The sequence below is a fragment of the Ruditapes philippinarum genome, unplaced genomic scaffold (genome assembly GCF_026571515.1).
Source record: "Ruditapes philippinarum isolate M1 unplaced genomic scaffold, ASM2657151v2 ctg1780_1_1_1_1, whole genome shotgun sequence".
Lineage (NCBI taxonomy): Eukaryota > Metazoa > Mollusca > Bivalvia > Venerida > Veneridae > Ruditapes > Ruditapes philippinarum.
In genome coordinates this window covers 47,945-73,591 of record NW_026857615.1, presented here as the reverse complement: position 1 = coordinate 73,591, position 25,647 = coordinate 47,945, and the positions used below count along the sequence as shown (strand labels likewise).

Sequence of the window (25,647 nt, the reverse complement as noted above, 5' to 3'; positions counted from 1 at the left end):
TTCTGGAAGAGTTCTTTATGACATCTTGTGCATCTCGAAAGGATTCATATTGGATGAGACCGGGCACTCAAGTTTTTTTATCACCAGGGAAGCTAGAAAGACGTCTTGTGAACGTTATAGTGACTTAAAATCCAAATAAAATATTATCAAAATCAATTATTGTTTAAGTGCAGACTGAATGTTTTAAATGGTTTCTATGTGAATAACATATAAACATAACACAGGTTCCTATATATTGAATGTAAGGGTACTTAGGAAACTTAAATTATGCATTTCATAGACTAGACCAGGAAAAAATGTGTACATTTGTCGTGCATTTGCCTTGAATGTCTTCTCTCTGTCTTTTCTGGTAATGTTTTTAACGCAATGTTATCAGTATAGAGTGTTATGTTTATTTCTACATGTACTTTGCTTGATACGTCAATAAACATTTACAGTAGAGATGAATCTGTAACAATAGAAATTCAAGGATTTAATGGTGTTTGTAGTTTTCTATCCGGATCACGGCAGTAAGTCAAATTGATTTTACCAGAGCACAGTTCAGCCACTGCATCATTCCTGGGCAGGCTGTCAAGCAGTTTACCAGGTCTAAGTGTCTTCACTTTCGCAAGGAACTAATAACTTCTGTACACGCTAGAGCAGTGGTAGATTCAAATATATCAACTTATATACTAAGCTCCCTTGTCAACACATTAAAACAGTCTTAATGATGCCATAACCATCTTTAATAGAACGTAACTAATTATAATGTGTCAACCATTTCTATAATTTTACTCAAGTGCGTTATAATAAATTAAATATTCATGGAGTGCTTCAATATTTATTGACACCACTTTTATCTTGACGTCACCTATCTATCACCTTTTGCTTAAATAAATACCATGTCAGTAGCTTGCAAACTATTCACCCGTTTCATCGCCATTTTTATTCGACATTAGCATAAACGTACATGCCATTGATTATAGATCAAAATATTAATTCTTGTGAAAACCTAGCGGAAAATAATGATAATAAATCAAGAACAAGAAAATAATGATAATAAATCAAGAACAACGACAAAAAAAACAACAATTAAAATTCAATTTTTCCAGACCAAGGTTTTTAAATAACTAAGTTTCTTTCATCTGTTGATATCCAAAGACAAAACATGTTTTTAAAAACTTACTTTGGGATGATTATAAATAACATAATTGACCTTTTAGATGGTAAAACAGAGAATTGTCAATGCCAACTTATCCAGCAGTATGTAACTTATTAATTTCAATATACTACACTGTTCAGTGACGACCTTATCCTGACCACTTCAATCACTTAAAATACAGCAGCAGATACTTTTGTCTCGAAAGAAAAAACTCAAATGGGAAACAGTCTTATACCAGGGGGGGGGGGGGTTATTACATTTAAAACAACGCTCTAAGCAGATATTTAAGTGTTATTCTATTTATGAGCACATTCTTTTTTGTGCTTGCAACAATAAATCAGTCACAACTTTAACATCTACTTTAGTTGTGTATTTATCCACTTCCATTTTTCGGTCTAAATTTTTCCACTTGAAATAATTTATTCTTCGCCATCTAGCTATAAACTCGAAGTGACTGATGGTTGAATAAGTACTTGGAAATAACTCAATCAGTGACGCATGTTTAGGAATAAACAACACGTGCGACAGTCCTGCCCCGTGCATGCCAACAAGAATGTCTGTTTGCGAAGTTAGTCGAATCTGTTCATCAACGGTATAATGATCAAGTTGAATGCCTCTAACACTGTGATTTCTGAATGCTATCGAAACTTTATTCAATAGTTCAATTTCATTTGCTATTTTGCGACCTACTTTCCCAGATGGATTTCTTGGATGTGCAACATAATCCCTCCGTAAGACTATTGTTATTGTCAAGTTATAACAATTGATAGGATGTGTTATTCGACGATAAGATGTCTTTAATAAAACAAAATTTCTAAATTCTTCCAGAAAAGGGAACGATCTAAAATTTCCGTTTTTCAGAAGTGGACTTTCTCCCCTGTGCAATCCCCATAGGAGTGTCTTAAACATGATTGTGTCGTTCGATCCGTAATGGCCAATGCTGGTGACTTTTGGAAATAACAAGGTCCATATTTTGTCAACAATCGATATTGGATGTGTGTCTACAATCAAAATGTGAATGTTTTCTGGATTTATTTCTAGAATCGATGTTATAAAGAATATATTATAGACATCTACCATGACCCAGTATAAATTGGCGTAGTCATACCGTACAATAGCAATCGTAAGAAGATCTTCTGTTATAGTTGCAGACCGAACCTTACTTGTAATTTCTAACGAGTCAGCCCAATTCTTTAAATGACCAACCTTGTTGAAAAATGTCTTATTTGGTTTTGTATCACAATGCATTTGAAAAAATCCTGGTTTTGTTTCAATGAGCTCATCTTGTTCTTTTTGTGAAATTACCTCACTTATATTCTCACCGCCTTTACTAAAAGATGAAGATTTGTTTATGTTTATTACTACTTGTCGCAAAATAACGCAATATTTATTGTAAGATATAAGATTTCCATTACAATATGCTTGTTTTTCAGTTATCATTTTTGCAAGAAGGGGATGATCAAATTTCGACACATTTATCTGATTCATTACTTTGATACCATGCGTAGTAAATATCGAAGTTTTCTCGTGTTTAACATTTTGATCAAACGTCCGTTCTTTCAGTGTTACACCCTTGAAATACTCTTTTCTTGCACTCCATTTATTGTCATGTAAATAAATGAAACAGATGAAAATATTTATCATCACATAACTGAAAAAAAGACATTTTAGACAAATCCTTGTACAAATTTTCATTTTCGATGATTAGTATTTGAATCATCATCATAACACAAAACATGTCAAATACCTTTGCTGAGTTGTACCTTTTAAAGTCAACACAAGATATCACAGTATATTAAAACGACTAAGCCAAGTTGTAACTTCTAAATGTAACACAACGTATCACAGTACATAAAACACCGTATTTTGTAGCAGCTTCCAAATTTAAGACAATATCGTGAAGTACATTATAAGTCGTTTAAACTTCCAAATTTAGGAAATATATCACAGTACAAATTAAACATTTTAGACGGTTTTAACTTCCATATTTAGTACAACAGAACCGTTGTAAATTCCATATTTCATAAGTGATAACACGTCGCAATCAATATTAAACACCTTATTTATGTTAATATTTTAGTTGTGCCCAGCATCACAGGGGTTAAATATAAAATCATGTAAGGCGATTCGTCCGATAAATTCTTCCGGAGAAAGCGATGACAGTTCAGATATAGTCAAAGAGCAAAAATATAGATCTAAAACCTTATCTGATTTCTCTAATCATACGAAGACTTATAACATGTTGAACAGTGCTACTAAATCATATGAGAATTTCCTTCTTTTAAGATAGTTGTTTGCTCTTTATTCTCCCTTACATCGAAATGTATAAGTTTGGTTCAAAAATGCATACCTGCGAGTAATCCGTAAAATACATGTAAAAATACATAAAAAAATCATTATAACTATGATGGATGAAGTTTCAATGGTATTTTTTTCTATAATAAAAAAATTGCTGTACCGTATCATTTCGAATGCAGTTGCCGGAGCATTTATTTTGATTCGTACACAATATTCTTTACTTTGAGAAGAGCCTTTTTACCTTTATATAAAATATAGAATAAAGGCTGCCCTAGGTGTGTTGGGGGTATCCTTTTCAGTTTATCCTTAACAACATTACAAGATTTTATTGAATTTCATTTGACAGTTTCAATAGAATTTCATATATCAGTTTCAGTCAGCTACACAAAAGCAGAGATATTAAGGCATTGGTTACTCTGATCACGATTAAACTTATTATTAGATGTTATATTTTATATCCTGGAAGGTCGTTCAGCACGACATTGTTGTTGTTTTTACATGTTTTGTGGTACTTATAGTTTCTTCTTTTTGGCCCTTTTCAACTTGGATGGTTTCAGTATTCCTATTTAAATACTTTATAATCGCCCTTAGGATATGTTGCCTGCTTTTTGAATTTTTCTTTTGACGTCTTGTCTGTGATATGCAGGCTTCATAACCTCATAACCCCTTTCAAAATTCCTTTCTATTTAGTTCTGCCCATTGTTTTCTTGTTTAGGGCACACGCATTCTTTTACTTGGGATTGCATTACTGTGTCACATTGAATCTTCCATAATAATCGCCGTATGAACACATCTGCGGATGTTTTTAAATTCAAACTTCCACCATTTTCGTGTTTTAAATGTTCAATTCTGCTAAAGCCGGTGCTAGGGGGCGCGGACGGTAACTTGGACTCCCCAATACAGTCCATGAACAGGCTCAGTCACACCGAGCTTGCAACATTTTCATTTTTGCCGTGTCGGGCTTTCTTTGGGGATTCTGTTTTCGCTATTTATGAAGCAAGCATTTCAATCTAGGACAGGTACCTAAAATGATTACACATTTTATGTCTTAAATAAAGCATGATTCTACAGATGTATCTTTTATTTAAAGTCGTTTTGCTGTAATTTTCAGTGATTTTCGGATCACTATTTCTCTTTATTTATTTCTGTTAATAATTTATATTTTGAGTTTAAGCCTTTATTTTATGAAATTTACGCATTGCTTTAAATTTGTAAAGGCGACTTAAGTGTAAATGCTCGAGACTTCGAAATTAAAACCATCGCGATAAATCATCGAAATGTGTACCTACATGCATTGTAGTTTTCTTAACAAGCAAAATGACATAATACTACTTTCATAAAGTTTGTTTTAAACTTTTCATTTCTATTGTTGATATGATTATTTATGTTAATAACTATACACTCTAACTCACATTTTCTCATAGAATGTGAAAATCAATTCAATGTATTGGTAGAACCTGGTGCAACGATGTGGAAATCCTTTTACATTAACGTTAAAGAATATTAATATCTAATACCGATATGGAATCTATTAAAGCATTTTCTATGTTCATCTATAGAATAAACTATTGATTTTTAGGATCTGCATCCGAACATGGTATAAAGAAAAAAGAAAATACCCTTACACACAATTGTTTTACTATTTGAAGATTTTGTAATTATCAGAGACACTTTTAGTATGGACATCAACCTTCCACCGCCCGTGAATATTAATTAAAACCAAAATTTTACAATTTAGCATTAATATTTTTACTTTCTAATATAAGTATTGAACAAATGCACGCTCTTTATTCGTTACAGAATTATGTCAGTATCTTGGCATGCAATGACTACACTTCAAAGGAATGTATACGTTGTTATCTTTATTAGGTTATGATATTTAAGGGAGTTTTTTCGTATGCGTTGTAAAATTAGCGGAAACAAGTTTTATGTTTAAGACATGTGACGAAGTCGTCATTAAATGAAAAAAAAATGTTCTACATTTTTTTGTCAGGTGCGTAACTCAAACTGTATTTGAGATATCAACTCGAAACTTCATAAATAAATACTAGTATATCTCATTAAGAAGTACAGTGCACAAGAATAATCACGACACCCTTAAGAGTTATGGTCCTTTCTATTTTTTTCATTTTACCTGAAAAGTATTTAAGATATGAATTTAAAACTTTATAGGTTAATAGATATCATTAAGAAGGAATACAATGCACAGAAATGATAACTTTGTCCATTATATTTTTTTGAGATATTATCTTTTGTTATTTTTCGTTCTTTTTATGTCCAAAGTATAATTTATTAAGTATTTCGGATATCAATTTGAAACTTCACAGATAGAGGTATCAGTTTATGTGTGCAGTGCACAATAGTGATAACTAACCATCACAACTTTTAAGTTATTTTCTTTTGTTATTTTCATGCTAATTTTTATCTTGAGTTTAACTCGAAAAGTATTTGAGATATCAACTTCAAAGGTGGTTAGATCTCATTTGTGGAGAAATGCATTGTACAAACATGATGATTCTCATTTTCATATTTTTACCTTATTGCTCTTTGTTATTTTCCATGTTTTATTTTCGGCCAGAACATAACTGGAAAAGTTTTTACAATATCAATTTGAAACATTATTTAATTTAGACAGTGCAAAATTTCAGATCATTCGCTCCTTTTTCCAAAATAATTATTCTTATTGTGAAAAATGACTCAAAAGTGGAAATGTTTCATCGCTTACACTCAAATCAGGCTAAGAATAGCACAAAACTACGATTTTAAATATATTTCTGAGTATACATTGTATTTCTTAATTATATTTTGTATATCTTTCTATTTTAAGTGCACCAGCTGATCTAGATAAGATTTTTTTAAAGTTATGGCTTGAGGCTTTGGGATCTCATTTGAGTTTATTGAGTTCCTTTAAAGCTTTAGAGATTCGAAACTTAATTTGAGGATAAATTAGAGTAAGAAGGAATGTACTCATCTATATATTTCGTGTTATTGTCCTTTTTTTATGCCTAATTTGCTTCTTTTCCTGCTATAACTTGATATGTTCAAGAGACATCAGCTTGACATTTCATGGGTGAATAGGTCCCATATATCAACTTTTGAGCTATTGGCCTTTGATGTATATTTAATCTAAAAAATTTTTTTCTAAAATATATTTCTCTGTTTAGAGGAGGAATTGGCAGTCTGTGACTGCTTTTTGTTCGTCTTGGATGCGTTCATTGATTTTGCTTTACAAATTACTTCTAACTTTTAAATCATTTAAAAAAGGTAACTTAATATTCCATTTAAATATAAAACAATGCATATCCTTGAAACTAATATATAATAAATGCGTAAGTATCAGAAGTTGTTCATACTTGAAATTTGCCAGACATTTGTCTATATTTCAAGAAGACTGACAATTACTTTATTTATGTATATTTTTACATTTTATTTTTTGCCATTATAAAAAGCGTTGTCAGATGTCTGGACATACCCTATTGTTTTCCTAAACATGTCTAGGAAACGGGCTGCATTTTTTGCTTGACTCGACGATCACATTTTTTGGTAACTTGAATGAAATTGTCTCCAGTTCATCTATTTTATGCATCTATGCATGTTTGTCTCTGATGTTTTGACGGTAAACAACATTGGTAAAATAATACCTATGATATTTCTAAGCACATGTAATTGGTAACAAACTTTCGTTTTAGGCTTTATTAGCAGGGCCTACAGAATCTGATTTTAACTTGTTTGTTTTAACTTACAGATTGACTTTACTTGTCCATTACAGCATAATATTTTTACATTAGTTTCTTGAACATTCTTAAAAATACACAATCATATTTCTTTAGCTGTAAAACAGTTATTATCATAAATGGTAAAATGAGCTCGTTTTGTTAACACATGGTTGACGAATTTAGGTCAACCACAAAATAAACCAACGGCGTTGCAAATATGATTGAAATATAGACTATAATTTAGAAGTTGCTTTTTCATACTTGACTTATATGATTTATGTTGAACTGATAGTTACTATCATTTCTTGAAACACGTAAAAAACGTGTCCAAAGACCGAGATTTTAAAGAAAAAACTTCCAGTTCAACATATTTGATTGGTAATTAAGAAACTGACGCAGAATGTACACTTATCATTAAAAAAAAAACCGTGATTTGAGACAGAACAGGGGAAAAAACGTTTTATAAAGGCCAAAAATGAGGACCAGATAATTTAATATATCTAACCAATTTTTGCTTACGACAATCTGTCTCAATTATAAGAAGTTTCGATTGATTCATTTCCTCTATATGTTAGGCAAGGTTTTATATCACAGGCTTTATTCATAATCATGAAAGCATTGATATTTTTTATATAAAATCATATCAGAATAAAAGCGTTAATCAATTTTTAATCATACACATCTTGCTATAGACTTTATCAAATATTGAACGTATACTGGCAATGTCAACTGTTGTAGAATCTTTGTCCTTTTCTCGTCCGCTGTTTCTATTTTTCCACATTGCATATGTTAAGTTTCTCCATTTCGCTATAAACTGAAAATGACTAAATGTCTGAAAATCAAATGGAAAGAGTTCGACTAATGCCGCGTGACTAGGTAAAAATACACTATGAGAGAGTCCTGCTCCGTGCATTCCTACAAGAATATATGTTTGAGAAGCCAGATGAATTTGTTCCTCAACAGGTAAATTGTCTAATTGAACACCTTTTACATTATGACCTCTAAACAATTAATTCATGACTTTAATTCCGATACATGATACATGTGCATAGTACTAAAATTAGAAATACTTTGTAAAAGTTGAAGGTCGTTTGACATTTTACGGTTTACTCTGCCAGATGGATTCCGCGCATGAGCGACATAATCTCTTCTGAAAACTATTGTAATTGTTATGTTCTTACAATTAAGTTCTTGACGTTTTGATGAATGCTTAATCTGTGATAAAACGAAATATCTAAATTCCTGTAAGAAAAGTTTCTCTGTAGGTTTATATTTCACAAGTGGACTGTCTAAACCACGCATACCCCACACTAGGTTGCCGCACAACACTTTGTGAGTAAGATGGCTTACTCTTGTTACTTTTGGAAATAGTTGTAACCAAAGTTGATCAAGTGGCGTGCTTGGGTGAGCATCCACAATCAATATTTCAATACGTTTGATATCAAGATTTAGCAAATGTGCCACGTGATATATATCATAGAGATCAACTATAACCCGATACAAGTTGGCATAACCTCGTCGGACAATTGCAAAAGTAACATCCTGTTCTGTGTAATTCACTAATGTGCTTTCATTTACGATTTCAAGAGATGCATCCCATTGTCTAAAATGCCCTTTATTTAAAAATAGATGGTAAGGTTTCTGTTCACATGACATTTTAAAAAATCCTGGTTTTGCGATACAGTATTCATCACTTTCGGTTTGATTTAAAACTTCACTTACATCTTCGCCTCCTTTTCGTTTTCCGGTGCACTTGCTGGGATCTACGATAACTTTAGAAAGAACCACAAAATAGTTATTGTAAATTTTGTATCGACTATTGCAATAGATATGACATGCATTTTGAGCACTTCGTTTTTGACTGGATGAACTAATTTGTCTTATAACCGTGCTGCAATTGTTTGGTATTTCAACCGTATACGTGATATTCCTTGTTTTCATATTTACATTTGCTCCATTGCTTTTCTCCACCCTTAAGTCTATTGCTAATATAAACATTTGTATGACCACATAAGCAGTTAACACTTTGCATATTTTCATCTGAATTTGAACATCCCTTGTTGATGACATCTTTACATGTCTCAACTTTCTCTGCTTATTCAGTGTGGCAATACCACGTGACTATGACGTCATTTTCGGCATCATTTCCAAGACAAATATTGCTCGATTCGGAAAAGAAAATAGCCGTAAATATTTTATTTCTGTACCAATTTCTTTGGGATATGCACCAGTCTACGGGGGAAAATATAAGCTTTCCACAGAATGTTGGATCTTTGTCAGTTTATAAGCCGTTTTATCAAACACTTTGCATAACCTTGGAAGTTGCTTGTATTAGAGCGGGCTTCAGTTGCAAGCTATTTCGTTTTCTGGCGTTATTTGGTCTATGCCATGATTAAAAAGTCAGGTTTACATCAACCGGGAGTACGGAAGGCAAAACTCTACCTAAATATGTTCATATTTTTATTATGAATGACATAAATATTACTTTTTTCTTCAATTGTCAATTCTGGCACCAGTTCCAAGTCGAAAAAAAAGACTACAGTTTAAAGCAGATTTTATAATCCGTTGCAAATGCGAAGCAACATGCCTACCGATCTCTTTCTACAAGTTAGTTTTTTTATTGTTGATCTTTCACAGAGAAATTGTGAAAAAACTGATTGTTCCTTAAAGCAAATGACACTTACTTGTATCGCAATAGTGCACGTCAAAACACATAGATTTAGTCCTTCCTATCGAAAAATAATATTTTGGTTTCGTTTTGAAGATGTTTAAAGTATTGCTCATCTTATCCTATGTACATGATGTAGTAAAATATGTTTTATTCTATTTCACACTGGCGAAATTGATAAGAAATATATGTGTTCTCAGTGAGCGAAAGAGTTAAAATAAAAAAAAACACTTTTGTATGCTACGTAAAGGGTTACACTTTAACGCGAGTGTTGTAAAGCTTAAGGTAACTTTTCAGTCTATTTTTTGTAAAGAGTAACTGACAAACACTGGTCACACTCGTGAAAGTGACGAATATGTTCTTCTGTCCTCAAAAGAGAGACTTTTAAAAGGAATATACTATATTTTTTCTGGAATTACCGTATAATAAATTTCTATAGAGTTTGATAAACGAAATCACAATTTGAAGTACTATGCACATGTATCATGTATCGGAATTAAAGTCATGAATCTAATTGTCACGCGCATTAACATGACGTTGACATTTTATGCTTATTAAACTATAAGCACTTTCATCATCAGTCAGATTTTGTTCTTTGTGCAGAACAATTTTAAATTTTTAAATATCATTACATATAACTTGGAACTTTGCCGTGTAAACCTGATAGTATTGTTACTTAGTTGCATTACTTATGATTCTCTATTTATCAAAAAGGCCCAAAATAGCCATGAGTCGCCAATAAAGAACGAGAATGGCCGCCATGTGGAGTAAACAAAGTAGAAAATAGTAAACAGATAAATGATTTTACAAACTAACAGTCATCGATCACAGTCAAATTTCTTGAAACAAAACATTTAAAAAGACGGAAATAACAATGATTATCAATAATTATATAAATATTTACATTAACATCTGTAATAGCAACATGGCAAGATCTATGACTGGGGTCCATATGACACTGATGCGTCCATTGAATAATTGATAGATTACATAAGCTTAGTAAAATTACGATTACATTTGAAGAGTATATTCAATTTTTATCTATCAACTGTCAAATGACTTACTTCTTTATTTACATATCAGATAATTCACTTATTTGGCATATGCATTATGTTTATCATATGTTAGATTTTAATATGAGGTCCTTTTTTTTAAATCTTAAAATGCTACAAAAATCCTGTTGAGGACATCTGCAGGTCATGCCGCGTGCAATAATCCACGCATTTACAGCCAATGACCACATCGATAAGAAATAGTCCCAAATAGCCCTATCGTTTTTATTCAGTTGATAGAGACATTATTGTTAAAACATTCTACTCTATTTAAATGTTTTCAAACCCCTTCCTCTCTTTACAATGTGTATTGGTGACCTCTCTGATAAAGCTGGGTTGACTGATATAATTAACTTAATTTGTCAGATATGCAGTTTATCAACAGAAATAAATTCAATAATAAAATAAAAAGTGTTTAGTGTTCTTAAGTGAACGAAGTTATATCCAGTTCACGAAAAACGGTTACCGTGGGTATGAAACCAGGATGTAAAAATATTTTTTATCAACGAGTGCCACTGTGTTTAAAAAGCTGAATCTATCATACAGGTTCTTTACCAAGTATATATATGAAATAACTCTTTACAAAAGAATAACCTTTGACTTTAAAATTGCCGCGTTGAGGCGTAACGCTTTTCACAGCATACAAATGGAAGTGATCCTGAATGTGCACGTTCATTGGACAGGCTAGCTAAGTCAAACCGAGCCTGCAACATTTTCAATTTTGCCGTTTTGGGCGATATTTAGGGTTTCTGTTTTCTCTCAATTTTGAATATTCCACGTTTAGTATTGCTACACATGACACTAATAGATACCGTGAAAAGAGCAAATCAATTTCTTTACAAATACAGACAACAATTTTACGACTTTTAAAATCACTTATAGCGCAGCGAGTATAAATCATTTAAATATTCATTTGTGTTTATGTAAATTGTATAGTAAATAAAATGTGTTTCATGGTTAACATAATTATAGAAAGAGAACGGAAGGCATGTTTCTTTGCATTTGCAACGGATTATAAAATCTGCTTTAAACTGTAGTCTTTTTTTTTCGACTTGGAACTGGTGCCAGAATTGACAATTGAAGAAAAAGGCAAGATTTACGCCATAAATAATGAACATATAAACATATTAAGGTAGGATTTTGCCTTCCGTACCCCCGGTTGATGTAAACCTAACTTTTTAATCATGGCATAGACCAAATAACGCCAGAAAACGAAATAGCTTGCAACTGAAGCCCGCTCTAATACAAGCAACTTCCAAGGTTATGCAAAGTGTTTGATAAAACGGCTTATAAACTGACAAAGATCCAACATTCTGTGGAAAGCTTATATTTTTCCCCGTAGACTGGTGCATATCCCAAAGAAATTGGTACAGAAATAAAATATTTACGGCTATTTTCTTTTCCGAATCGAGCAATATTTGTCTTGGAAATGATGCCGAAAATGACGTCATAGTCACGTGGTATTGCCACACTGTTATTGGTATTTTATAAATAAAATTCATTCATGTATAAACATAAAAAGATCATTTGGCAAATCTGTGTCTAATGACACATTGAACTGCACGTAATATCGATTCGTTCTAAGGAAGCATCCGCAATGTTGCATTCAAAGAAACAAGAAAGAATGTAAAAAATGATTTGTGGCTGGCCACATATTGCGAAAAGATATATAGATTAAGTAAAAAATAATGTACATTTAATCTGGGGACTCATTCAATCAGATGATGTATGCAGAAATTTGTATTGTTCGAATGCTACATGCGGAAAGTAAAACGTAACATATGTCTATAAACGATATTTTAAAGATTAATGTTGAATACAATTTGCTAAAGAAATAATAAATGATAGTAACGGCTGTTTTAGTTATTGTTTGTTTGTTTGTTTTGGTTGTAAAAGTCATATGGCGACGTTCCAGCTAAACTGGTGGAGGGAGACGGCACCGGTGTTGATCAAACGACGTTCCGTAAGCTAGCTGGATAACTTTCTCACACAAAAGATAATTATCTAAAATGAAAGAATCCGAAGCTCTTACAGGATTCAAACTTACAGAGGTGAGAAGCAAGTCGTTCGAAGGCAACGACCATAAACACTCGACCAATTGATTTGAAAATCAATTAAAAAGAATTAGGGATCCGTACTTTCAGTGCCTGAAAGGGCGGAGGCACCCTCATTAAGCATAGAATACGCACATTAGGAAACTTAAATTATGCATTTCATAGAATAGACCACGAAAAAATGTGTACATTTGTCGTACATTTGCCTTAAATGTCTTCTCTCTTTTTTTTCGGGTAATGTTTTTAACGCATTGTAATCCGTCTAAAGTTTTATGTTAATTTCATAAAGATGTATCTACATGTAATGTGCTTGATACGTCAATAAACATTTAAAGTGAGATAAATCTGAACAACAGAAATTCAATGATGTGATGGTGTTGGTAGTTTGCTCTCCGGATCACGGCAGTAAGCCAAATTGATTTTACCAGAGCACAGTTCAGCCACCGCTTCGGCTGGGCAGGCTGTCAAGCAGTTTACCAGTTCTAAGTGTCTTCACTTTCGCAAGGAACTAATAACTTCTGTACACGCTAGAGAAGTGGTAGATTCAAATATATCAACTTATATACTAAGCTCCCTTGTCAACACATGAAAACACTCTTAATGATACCATAACCATCTTTAATAGTACGTAACTAATTATAATATGTCAACCATTTCTATAATTTTTCTCAAGTGCATTATAATTAATAAATTATTCGTGGAGTGATTTTAATATTTATTGAAACCACTTTTATCTTGCAATCACCTATCTATCACCTTTTGCTAAAATAAATACAATAGTAGCGTGCAAACTATTCACCCGTTTCATCGTCATTTTTATTCGGCATTATCAAAAACGTACATGCCTTTGATTATAGATCAAAATATTAATTCTTTGGGATGATTATAAAGTACATAATTGACCTTTTAGATGGTAAAACAGAGAGTTGTCAATGTCAACTTATCCAGCAGTATGTTAAGCAACTCATTAATTTCAATACACTATACTGTTCAGTGACGACCTTATCCTGACCACTTCAATCACTTAAAACACAGCAGCAGATACTTTTGTCTCAAAAGAAAAAACTCAAATGGGAAACAGTCTTATACCATTATTATTATTGTTTAAAAGTTAATGATTGTAGGGGGGAAAGAATATTACATATAAGACAATGCTCTAAGCAGAGTTCTCTGTGTTATTCTATTTATGAGCACATTTTTTTGTGTGCTTGCATTAATAAATCAGTCACAACCTTAACATCAACTTTAGTTGTGTATTTATCCACTTCCATTTTTCGGTCTGAATTTTTCCATTTGAAATAATTTATTCTTCGCCATCTAGCTATAAACTCGAAGTGACTGATGGTTGAATAAGTACTTGGAAATAATTCAATCAGTGACGCATGTTTGGGAATAAACAACACGTGCGACAGTCCTGCCCCGTGCATGCCAACAAGAATGTCTGTTTGCGAAGTAAGTCGAATCTATTCATCAACGGTATAATTATCAAGTTGAATGCCTCTAACACTGTGATTTCTGAATGCTATCGAAACTTTATTCAATACTTTTATTTCATTTGCTATTTTGCGACCTACTTTTCCAGATAGATTTCTTGGATGTGCAACATAATCCCTTCGTAAGACTATTGTTATTGTCAAGTTATAACAATTGATAGGATGTGTTATTCGATGATCAGATGTCTTTAATAAAACCAAATTTCTAAATTCTTCCAGAAAAGGAAACGATCTAAAATTTCCTTTTTTCAGAAGTGGACTTTCTCCCCTGCGCAATCCCCATAGAAGTGTCTTAAACATGATTGTGTCGTTCGATCCGTAATGGCCAATTCTGGTGACTTTTGGAAATAACAAGGTCCATATTTTGTCAACAATCGAGATTGGATGTGCGTCTACAATCAAAATGTGAATGTTTTCTGGATTCATTTCTAGAATCGATGTAATAAAGAATATATTATAGACATCTACCATGACCCAGTATAAATTGGCGTAGTCATACCGTACAATAGCAATCGTAAGAAGATCTTCTGTTATAGTTGCTGACTGTACCTTACTTGTAATTTCTAACGAATAAGCCCAATTCTTTAAATGACAAACCTTGTTGAAAAATGTCTTATTTGGTTTTGTATCACAATGCATTTGAAAAAATCCTGGTTTTGTTTTGATGAGCTCATCTTGTTCTTTTTGTGAAATTACCTCACTTATATTCTCCCCGCCTTTACTAAAAGATGAAGAATGGTTTATATGTTTATTATCACTTGTCGTAAAATAACACAGTATCTATTGTAAGATATAAGACTTCCATTACAATATGCTTGTTTTTCAGTTTTCATTTTTGCAAGAAGAGGGTGATCAAATTTCGACACATTTATCTGATTCATTACTTTGATACCATACGAAGTAAATATCCAAGTTTTCTCGAGTTTAACATCTTGATCAAACGCCAGTTCTTTTAGTGTTACACCTTTGAAGTACTCTTTTTGAGCATTCCATTTATTGTCATGTAAATATATGAAACAAATAAAAATATTTATCATCACATAACTAAAAAATAGACATTTTAGACAAATCCGTGTACAAATTTTCATTTTTGATAATTAATATTCGAATCATCATCACACCACAAAAACTTGTCAAATACCTTAGCTGAGTTGTAACTTCTAAAGTTAACATAACGTATCACAGTACATAAAAACACTTTAGCTGAGTCAGAGCCCATATACAAACTTTGTACTCTAGTGGCATTGCCGCCCTTTGATATATATTTCATATGAATTATCCTCTTTCTATAATAATTCCTTCTGTTTGGAGTCTGTGACTGCTTTTTGTTCCTCTTGGATGCGTCAATTGATTTTGCTTAGCGAATTACTGCTAACTTTTAAATCATTTAAAATGGTAACACAGATCGACCTTGTCCGAACATTACATTTGCATATTAAACAATATATACCGTTGAAACTATTATATAATAAATTCACAATTATGTTTTTTTAGATTAAAAAAGTTATTTTCATAAATGATGATTTGAGCTCATTTTGTTAACACAGGGGTGGCGAATTTAGGTCAACGACAAAATAAACCAACGGCGTTGCAAATATGTTTCTTTTAAAATTGAAATAAAGACTATAATTATGATTTAAAACATGTTTTTCATATTTGACTTACAATTTCTATGTTGAACAGATGGTTACTATCATTTCTTGAGAATCGTATAGAAAAGGAGTCAAAAGATCCAGATGTTAAAAGAAAACTGTCCAGTTCAACGTATTTGATTGGTCAGAAACTGACGCAGAATTTACACTTATCGTTATAAAACGCATGATTCGAGACAGAACTCAGAATAAAAGTTTAATAAAAGCCAAAACTGAGGACCAGGTAATTTAACATATTTAATTATTCATAATCATGAAACCATTGATATTTTTTTTCATATAAATTAAAATCAGAATGAAAGCGTTATCAATTCTCACCCTTACACATCTTGCTATAGACTTTATCAATTATTGAACGTATACTTGGAATGTCAACTGTTGTAGAATCTTTGTCCTTTTCTCGTCCGCTGTTTCTATTTTTCCACATTGCATATGTTAAATTTCTCCATTTCGCTATAAACTGAAAATGACTAAATGTCTGAAAATCCAATGGAAAAAGTTCGACTAATGCCGCATGACTAGGTAAAAATACACTATGAGAGAGTCCTGCTCCGTGCATTCCTACAAGAATATCTGTTTGAGCAGCCAGATGAATTTGTTCCTCAACAGGTAAAATGTCTAATTGAACACCTTTTACGTTATGACCTCTAAATATATTAGAAATACTTTGTAAAAGTTGAAGGTCGTTTGACATTTTACGGTTTACTCTGCCAGATGGATTCCGCGCATGAGCGACATAATCTCTTCTGAAAACTATTGTAATTGTTATGTTCTTACAATTAAGTTCTTGAAGTTTTGATGAATGCTTTATCTGTGATAAAACAAAATATCTAAATTCCTGTAAGAAAAGTTTCTCTGTAGGTTTATATTTCACAAGTGGACTGTCTAAACCACGCATACCCCACACTAGGTTGCCGCACAACACTTTGTGAGTAAGATGGCTTACTCTTGTTACTTTTGGAAATAGTTGTAACCAAAGTTGATCAAGTGGCGTGCTTGGGTGAGCATCCACAATCAATATTTCAATACGTTTGATATCAAGATTTAGCAAATGTGCCACGTGATATATATCATAGAGATCAACTATAACCCAATACAAGTTGGCATAATCTCGTCGGACAATTGCAAAAGTAACATCCTGTTCTGTGTAATTCACTAATGTGCTTTCATTTACGATTTCAAGAGATGCATCCCATTGTCTAAAATGCCCTTTATTTAAAAATAGATGGTAAGGTTTCTGTTCACATGACATTTTAAAAAATCCTGGTTCTGCGATACAGTATTCATCACTTTCGGTTTGATTTAACACTTCACTTACATCTTCGCCTCCTTTTCGTTTTCCGGTGCACTTGCTGGGATCTACGATAACTTTAGAAAGAACCACAAAATAGTTATTGTAAATTTTGTATCGACCATTGCAATAGATATGACTTGCATTTTGAGCACTTCGTTTTTGACTGGATGAACTAATTTGTCTTATAACCGTGCTGCAATTGTTTGGTATTTCAACCGTATACGTGATATTCCTTGTTTTCATATTTACATTTGCTCCATTGCTTTTCTCCACCCTTAAGTCTATTGCTAATATAAACATTTGTATGACCACATAAGCAGTTAACACTTTGCATATTTTCATCTGAAATTGAACATCCCTTGTTGATGACATCTTTACATGTCTCTTGCAACTTTCTCTGCTCATTGGTAATTTATAAATAAAATTCGTCCATAACAATGTCTAAACATAAACAGATCATTTGGCAAATCTTTGTCCAAGTGACACACTGAATTGCACGGTTCACACGCTTTAAAATTAAAAAAAAATATTTTAGCAATGGAAGCTTTTTTTTCTTCAAAAAGATCATCGAAATCACAGTGCAGAACAATGATTTCTCAACCAAACTTAATCCTCCGTCTCTGCATGAAATAAATTAGGTGCTCAGGTCTTTCAAATATTCCCTATGTGGTAAAATATAATATTATGCATAACGGCGAAACTGTTAATTGCTTAGAATGTCATTGGTAGGCCAAAAAATAATGAACGGATAAGTCTTTTAAATGAGTCTTCTTTCACAGGTCAAAATTATATCATAGTTACAAAAACACTAAGCATAACTTTTCGACCTTTTTTAAATATTTTCTTATTTATTTATTTATTTATTCATTTATTCATTTATTTATTTATTTATTTATTTATTTATTTATTTATTTCATTTATAAAATATGAATGACAGTCAGAGCACTTCGTTATGGTCCTGTTAAACTGAAAGGTCTTTAGACATTACAGTATTATCTCTTCAACCGTATACATGATATTCTTCGTTTTGCACTTACATAAAGTTACTCTCCTGCGCATCGGTCGAATATTTCACTATCGCTCAGTTTCTTAGCGTGAGTGTATTCAGTGAGCTGCGAAGTGAGCGTAACATACAGTATGTTCCATCGTTATTATATCCACTCTTAAGTACGCTTAAGACTTTTGCTTATATAAAAATTTGAATGAACACATGTACGCGGTAAACACTTTGAATATAATTATCTGCATTTTATCAACACTTATTGATGACATTAAACATATTTGTAAGTATTTAAAAAAAGATATTTCAACCTATAGATATCAGGTAGTATGACACATTGAGCACTACAAGAGCTTTACACATGCTTATTCAGATTAATGTTTATTTGTATATTATTATTAGCTTTTTTGCCACCAAATTGAATGGACGATGTAGTTGAATAGAAATATCGAAATCGTGTGGATAGAGGAAAATATAAATTCAAAATGTAATTCAAACTAAATGAACTGTTTCGTGATCATATTATACATGTTGTTCTTTTTTTTTTATTCAAAACCAATTCATCGAATTTATCATGTAGAACAGTAATTTCTCAACCGATGAATTTCCTTAATCTCTCTGAATGAAAATTATTCAGTACCCAGCTTTACCATTCAATATTGATTCTCTTAGGCTATAAGTGGTAATAAATATAAATACAATTATGTCGTAAAATATATAGAAATAATAAAAATATATTTGTGCCGGTCGAATGCTGCTTGTTTTTTTTTAATAAAAATGCATAATAGAGTAAAATAAAAAATCTACAACAAAGTTACATATCAAATATAATTGTTATCAAAACTAACTATGCAAAAGTATGTTAAAAATAATTGCATTTATTCTTTTTTAATTATTTTGCGACTGAAATTAAATGTTGGCTAATTTTATATCACGGCGGAATTATTGATTGTTCGGTGATTTAACCTTCTTTTGTATGTCAATGGTAGGCCAAATGAAATAGTTAACGAAAAGCTTCCTTCTTCACAGATCTAACGGAAACACCAACTGCATCTTTTCGACTTTTTCAGTTCAGAGATCACTCTAATAAAGCATTTTTATATATTTTCTCCTTTAAAGGGAAAATGTAAAGTAGTGAACAGAATTTTCTTAACCTTTTCAGGATTCAAAAGAATCATAATTGAAACAAATTTATAGACAAAATGGGTGTCACCAAACTTTTTTTGTTTTATCTGACCCTAAAAGTAAGTTCTTATTTAAAGCCATTTTAAAGACCAAATAACCAGAAAGCTGTAGCAAGCAACACCAAATTTGGTATCTCAGTTCGAATCAGTTACTTTATATCTTGCAATGGAGCAAACTTTGCTGAAATTCTATGCTATTAAGCTTATTGTATAGATGTTTATGCAAAATGATAGACATGTTCTTCCAGAAAATTGCATTAGGTTTACTCAATGAATCTTAACAAAAATGTATGTTCAATTGGATTTGTTTAAAACTTTGCATAATGACTGAAAGATAATTGCCAAATATATTTTGAAATGAAATAATGTATCGGTATATTCAGTTTTGAGTTATCTGCTCTTTAAAATAACCTAAAGGAGTAAAAACACTTTAGGAGCACATAACCCCAATGTCCTCTTCCATTATTTTGTTTCAGCTTTCATTATCCTTCACCATGGAAAACGTTAAAGAAAATTCTGTTATCTAGTCTAATTTTTCTTTCCTGGCACATACAACACACTTTATTTAAGTATTTAAAAAAATGTTTTTGAAATTGTGTAACATTGATAAAAAGTTTTTGTATCAATTAAAGAACGGTCTTAGATTGTTCAAATTATATCTTTATTTCTTTATAAACCCATAGAATTAATGGCATTTCAAATATGCACTACCTGGTTACGTTTTCGTTATCTATTACACAAGATAGAAAGCAGCGTGGAGAATTCACGGGGTAGGAAATAATACACAAAATAAAGAATTCCTTTTTTAAGTGTTACGTATTCTTTTGATATATAATATTTTCCACGAACTCTCAGACTGTAACAGTTACAAGATATGACAACATATCATAAATATTTCATCTTTATGTAACAATTCCTATTTCGTGTAAACAAAGGCAAGCATGTTTATATATTATCAATAATTAAACTATGTAATTTTATCAAAATTAAGAAAAAACTAAAATATGTTTTGTGTGTGTGTTTTTTTTAACAATCCAAGATGTTTTATATTTACAGAACACGATGCAGTAACAGCCTGAAATAATATAGGAAAAGAAAACTATAATAGATATTTTTTACATAACTTGGCTTCTGGCAAGACAGTTGCGTTGAATTTGGAACTTACACCGTTAATAAAGTGATGTTTTACAAGTGATGCATGGAAGTGCGGACTGGTCTTTCTCTAAAGTAGTGAATATCAAATCATTATCTGGAATTAAAATGAAAAGAGGATATTTGTAAAATCAAACACCTAGCGTTCATAGGCAATTGAATTACTAATTAAACACATACATACATCATTTAACTATTTGCATATAATAAAGTGTCATTATATTAGAGTCCCAAAGTAATTTCTTTAATTTTGAATAAATACATCTAGTAATCTTGTACTAAAACATCATATCGTTCTAGCCAAACACGTGCATGAATGATACTGCTTTCGCCGCTTTCATAAACATCTTCATTTTACTAAAGACTTTTGAGGTCACCTTAGTTGTAGAATATACGTTGTCATACCCTTCTGCAGTACAATATAGAACACGAACTTGGTGTCTGGAAAGGTATGGTAGAGGTTTCACTGCTATCATAGTCTTTGTGACGTCATGATGTTCCTGAACTGACGTTTGCGAGAAATATTCTGGCTTTGGACATCTCTCAGCCTTGTATTCAAACCATTTGTCAACACTTAGACCGCCTTTCTGTGAATATCTAGAAACTGTAGAGTGTTGAATGGTACTTTCTACCTCTAGCAGCGGTCGTTTCTCTATCTTAGTATAACTTGCAAAATTTACTGAAAAACTTACTTTAGGCGCCGGCTGTCCTCTTGCTACACAAAATGCAATGATCTGAAAACATATACATCGTGAACTAGTAATACGCATTTGGATATCGGCGATGTTACTAATTACAGCAATAATTGAACCCACATTTTTTAACAAATGGAGTAACAAAAATTTTCTGTTTATTGGTATTTTATAAATAAAATTCGTTCATAACGATATCTAAACATAAAAAATATCATTAAGCTCGACTCGTTTATCTTATCAACCTCACCTCTTCAGTGTTGTTAACAACAACTTCCGCCATTAGTATCTCTGGTCTAATCATCTTTTTCACATCAATTGTCTTGCTAATTGTTCTGTTTCCAGAGGTGGCTATACATTTGTACTTGCCAACAGCCTCATCTAGTTGTATCCCTTCAAGGCTGGAAATAACATGACTACTCATGCTGGAGGCCTGTTTCAGTTTTACAGTTGGAATAGACCTTCCATCTAAATGAATTAATATAATGATGCGTAAAAGATTAGACTGCGAGCAAATTCAGCCAAATGACGTACGAAACAATGTACAAAAATTAATATACACTTTGTTTCTTATTGAAATGAAGACTAAGAATACGATAAATAAATAGTATGGATACTTCAATTTGGGCTAAGTTAAGTTCATACGATTGGAGTTAAAATTATATGATAATATAAAATACTCTGTTACAATATTTATATAATTGTTTATGCCTTAAAATGATCAGCTTACATTTGTCTTCGATAGACACTACCGGTTTAGGGTAACCAAATACCTCGCAGCTAATTGCTCTGTGAGCAAAGTTATCATCAACACTCATTGTATCTTCTTCTCCATAAAGCCCCTCAACAAATTTCATATCTACGTTCTTCTCGCTATTCCTTCTTGTGTACGCAACTAATTTGATGTCTTTGAACACTCCTAATGTGTGGTACCAACGGGGAGGTACCATATCATCAATTGAACAATAAGAAAACACAACCACTTCTGAGTCGTAGTCGAGATAGTCATCCATGATACCAAAGACATTCACCTGCTGTTGATCTGTTTTATTTTTCGTGTACACTCCAAAGCCGTGCAACCTTTCAACCGCTTCCTTTGCTTTGTCAACAGTCCTAAGTAAAGCTTTACAGACTAAAAATGTGAAGCAAGTTTCGTTAACAGACGAATCTCTCTCTAATTTGACAGGAAATTCTTCATTTTTGAATGTTTTTGACAACACCATTTTCATTCCCATGCGCGGAACACTCATATCGACAGAACGCTCACTTAAGGCGTCATAATTGAGCTCAATATAGTATATTCCCATATCGGAAGATAAACTAAACGCAAGAAATTGATAATTTTTCCAGGAAACGGGCAGATCTATTGTCGTTGATACACGTTTACCACTTCTGACAACGTTTCCTTGAGTAATTGTATAAGATACTGAAAATAAATTGCGACATTAAAAATTGTTGAAATACTGCAAATACAGCCCACGATATATCTTTAAAATTAAATAAAAAAAAGATGCGGATATTACAAAATAATACTATTAAAATTGTTATTATTTCTGTTACAATCATCATAAAAAGTCAATAATCAGCATTGTATCTGATAAAGATGTAGCATCAAATATTTGTATAAAGTGTTCTACAGAAATTAATCGCAAATAACAAAATGGAATGAGTAATCAGACAAAATTAACATTGAAATATGTAACATTGTTGATAAGCTAAAGACTGAACGGTTACTTAGCTTAACATCTTCAATGAATTTGTCCAATTATAACCTGGACAAATTCATTCTTCATTTTTAAGATTTTACATCTATGTACTGACTATCGTATAGTACAGATGATGGTCAGGCGGCATGAAAACGCCGGCTGATCATGGTCTGGACTGGTCGCATGAATATCATCAGGTGCCATTTTTTTTATTTTTTAAATGGCGCCTTAATTGTAAATAATCATAATACTAAATGTGGATCTGATTAGACTGACGTCAGCGGTCCCTTTACAAAATAAAAAGAAAACTTGAAACCAGACAAATTTCTTTTACACCATGCGTCAGTTTCTCGAGCGATTTGTTTCTTTGTAATTGATGTTCCGTTTACCTCCATCAAACTTCATTTGCCAAAACGGTGTCGAAGTAATTCTTTCAGTGTAAGACATCGTTATCTCCACGTGATCTCCATGTAACTCTGACGTCAGTATAAGAGGATAAAACACTGATTCTAATGACGTCATGTCAATCTCTTCCGTCCCTGTATAGTCCTGGCAAAATATTGTTATATCGTTATAATAATATTAAATATCATTTTACAATTCTCTGAGTTAAACAAACAGTAATTAAGTATAAGCTAGAAAGAAAGGGTAAACAATGGAATTTATGGTCTTAAAACATAAAATTATCCAGTGTACAATGTAAAGCATTACATGGTTAAATATCTAAGAAGCAAGAGATGTATCAATTACATTAAGCTTTCTTGAATACATATATACATATGAGTCACATAAAGATTGACGGGTAGGAAATACGGATTTGATATCCATTCCGTTAAAATAGAGAAATATAAATAACCCTAAAGAAAGTCCGAAATGGCAAACTTTGAAAATATTGCAAGCTCGGTTTGATTGGGCCTGCTCATGGGTCCACGGTACTGCCAAGTGCAAACTACCGTCCACACCCCCTAGCACCGTCTTAACGCCTAACTCCGCCTTTCCTTGTTGATCTTGTTTATCATATTTTAAGCAGAATTCAACATTTAAACTTGAAAATGGCGAAATTTTGAATTTTGAAACAACCGCAGATGTGTTCATACTTACATATTGTCTCCAGCGATAAACCTTCTGCTGTTCTCCTTTGATTTCCTCGGCAGTAGTTTCTGCAGTCTGAAACAACACTTTAACATATGTGATAAACAACACCATTGCTTTGCAGAATGATATAGATATAAGTACAAAAATGTGAAACTGCATATAATACATACGTGTATGTAAAATAACTTTGGACTTTGTGATTTTGATGATCTTCTTTTCATTGTATTATGATTATTGATAGAACTATTGTTATTTTAAACATCTACATAATACAAAACAACCGTACAAACATTTTTACCCTTTAACGAGCAAAAAAGTCCATGCATTTGCTGCATTGTAAGATTAAGTTATCACCCATGATCCGATCACTAATCACTTATCTTTTCTAAACATACAATGTACATGTATAAATCACAAATAAAAATAAAAGCTTATAAAAACACTTACAACTGCGTTAAAATTTCCATTATGTGATAAAAATAGTATGCAAAAATAAATAATGCATGTTTTACATTCCATCTTGGCAATGCGAATATTCAATCATTCTATGAAGATAATCTTTAAGCACGCGATGTGATTCAGAGAAATAGGTGAGTTTACATCTGCGGGAATTTATACCTGGAAATTCGCGATTTTGGACCATATGCTTTTGAAATACATTTAACAGGAAAATGTCAGAAGAGAAAAAAAGGTTCTTAATTTGAAAATTACATAGGGGTTTGTAATTATTACAAATAGGTGTCTATTTATTCAGTTTAAACTAATAAAATCTTAGAGATAAAATTAATATTAGCATTGAATTAAGTCTTTGCGAAATCAAGCCTCACAACCCGGCACAGCCCCCCTCCCCCATACACACACAAGAATGCAAAATTTTAAAAACACAGACACGACAAATTTGAATGTGTTTTTTTTTTCGATTTCGTTTACTAGCTTGCTTATTGGAAATAAAATGAGGCTATCCTACTCCCTTATTTACTGTGCATGTACATATTGTTGTAATTTGTAAATATGTTCCTACCAACGTACAGTCATTGTGCAAGCAATGTGAAATTGCCTGAACTGATTGAATTAATTCTTTACTTTTTTAGTTCTTAATGTTAACAGCTAAAGGATAACCTCAGAATCTTATTACCTGATTAGACCACTTCAAATGTTAACTTGTGAACTCCAATTCCTTATCAGCCAGCCTTTTTTATCTATGCCAGGTTAACATGTATTCATTTTCTGGATATTTCAAGAACATGCAGGTGTATGTTTATACGAGGACTGGCAAAAATGTTCCAAAAAAAAAAAAACAAATTATCTAACCATCTAAATTTGACCGAAATGTGTTATTTATACAAAAAAGGAATGAAATATAAAATTTCGCCTACTCGCGCACTTAAAAATGTTACAGTAATATAAGGCTCAAAGCCCTTACCCATGAATCAGCGATTTGTTCTTTCTG

At 32.1% G+C, this 25,647-nt stretch overlaps 4 protein-coding genes across 4 annotated transcripts; all 4 read right to left on the bottom strand.

The window, feature by feature from the left end:
- Positions 1 to 1,441: 1,441 nt before the first annotated feature.
- LOC132750353 (uncharacterized) lies at positions 1,442 to 2,581 on the bottom strand. Its single transcript, XM_060740319.1, has one exon. It carries the CDS (start codon positions 2,579 to 2,581, stop codon positions 1,442 to 1,444), a length of 1,140 nt encoding a protein of 379 aa, XP_060596302.1.
- Positions 2,582 to 8,169: 5,588 nt separating this feature from the next.
- LOC132750352 (uncharacterized) lies at positions 8,170 to 9,225 on the bottom strand. The gene has a single exon (XM_060740318.1). The coding sequence runs from the start codon at positions 9,223 to 9,225 to the stop codon at positions 8,170 to 8,172; it is 1,056 nt and encodes a 351-aa protein (XP_060596301.1).
- A 7,156-nt stretch (positions 9,226 to 16,381) lies between these two features.
- LOC132750351 (uncharacterized) lies at positions 16,382 to 17,740 on the bottom strand. The gene has a single exon (XM_060740317.1). The coding sequence runs from the start codon at positions 17,738 to 17,740 to the stop codon at positions 16,382 to 16,384; it is 1,359 nt and encodes a 452-aa protein (XP_060596300.1).
- Positions 17,741 to 20,442: 2,702 nt separating this feature from the next.
- LOC132750356 (uncharacterized) lies at positions 20,443 to 24,786 on the bottom strand. Its single transcript, XM_060740321.1, has 6 exons — positions 24,645 to 24,786; positions 24,204 to 24,269; positions 23,492 to 23,651; positions 22,127 to 22,822; positions 21,647 to 21,864; positions 20,443 to 21,438 (listed from the first exon to the last, which is right to left on the bottom strand). Exons 1-6 carry the CDS (start codon positions 24,714 to 24,716, stop codon positions 21,001 to 21,003), a joined length of 1,650 nt encoding a protein of 549 aa, XP_060596304.1. The 5' UTR covers positions 24,717 to 24,786; the 3' UTR covers positions 20,443 to 21,000.
- Between the last annotated feature and the right edge of the window lie 861 nt (positions 24,787 to 25,647).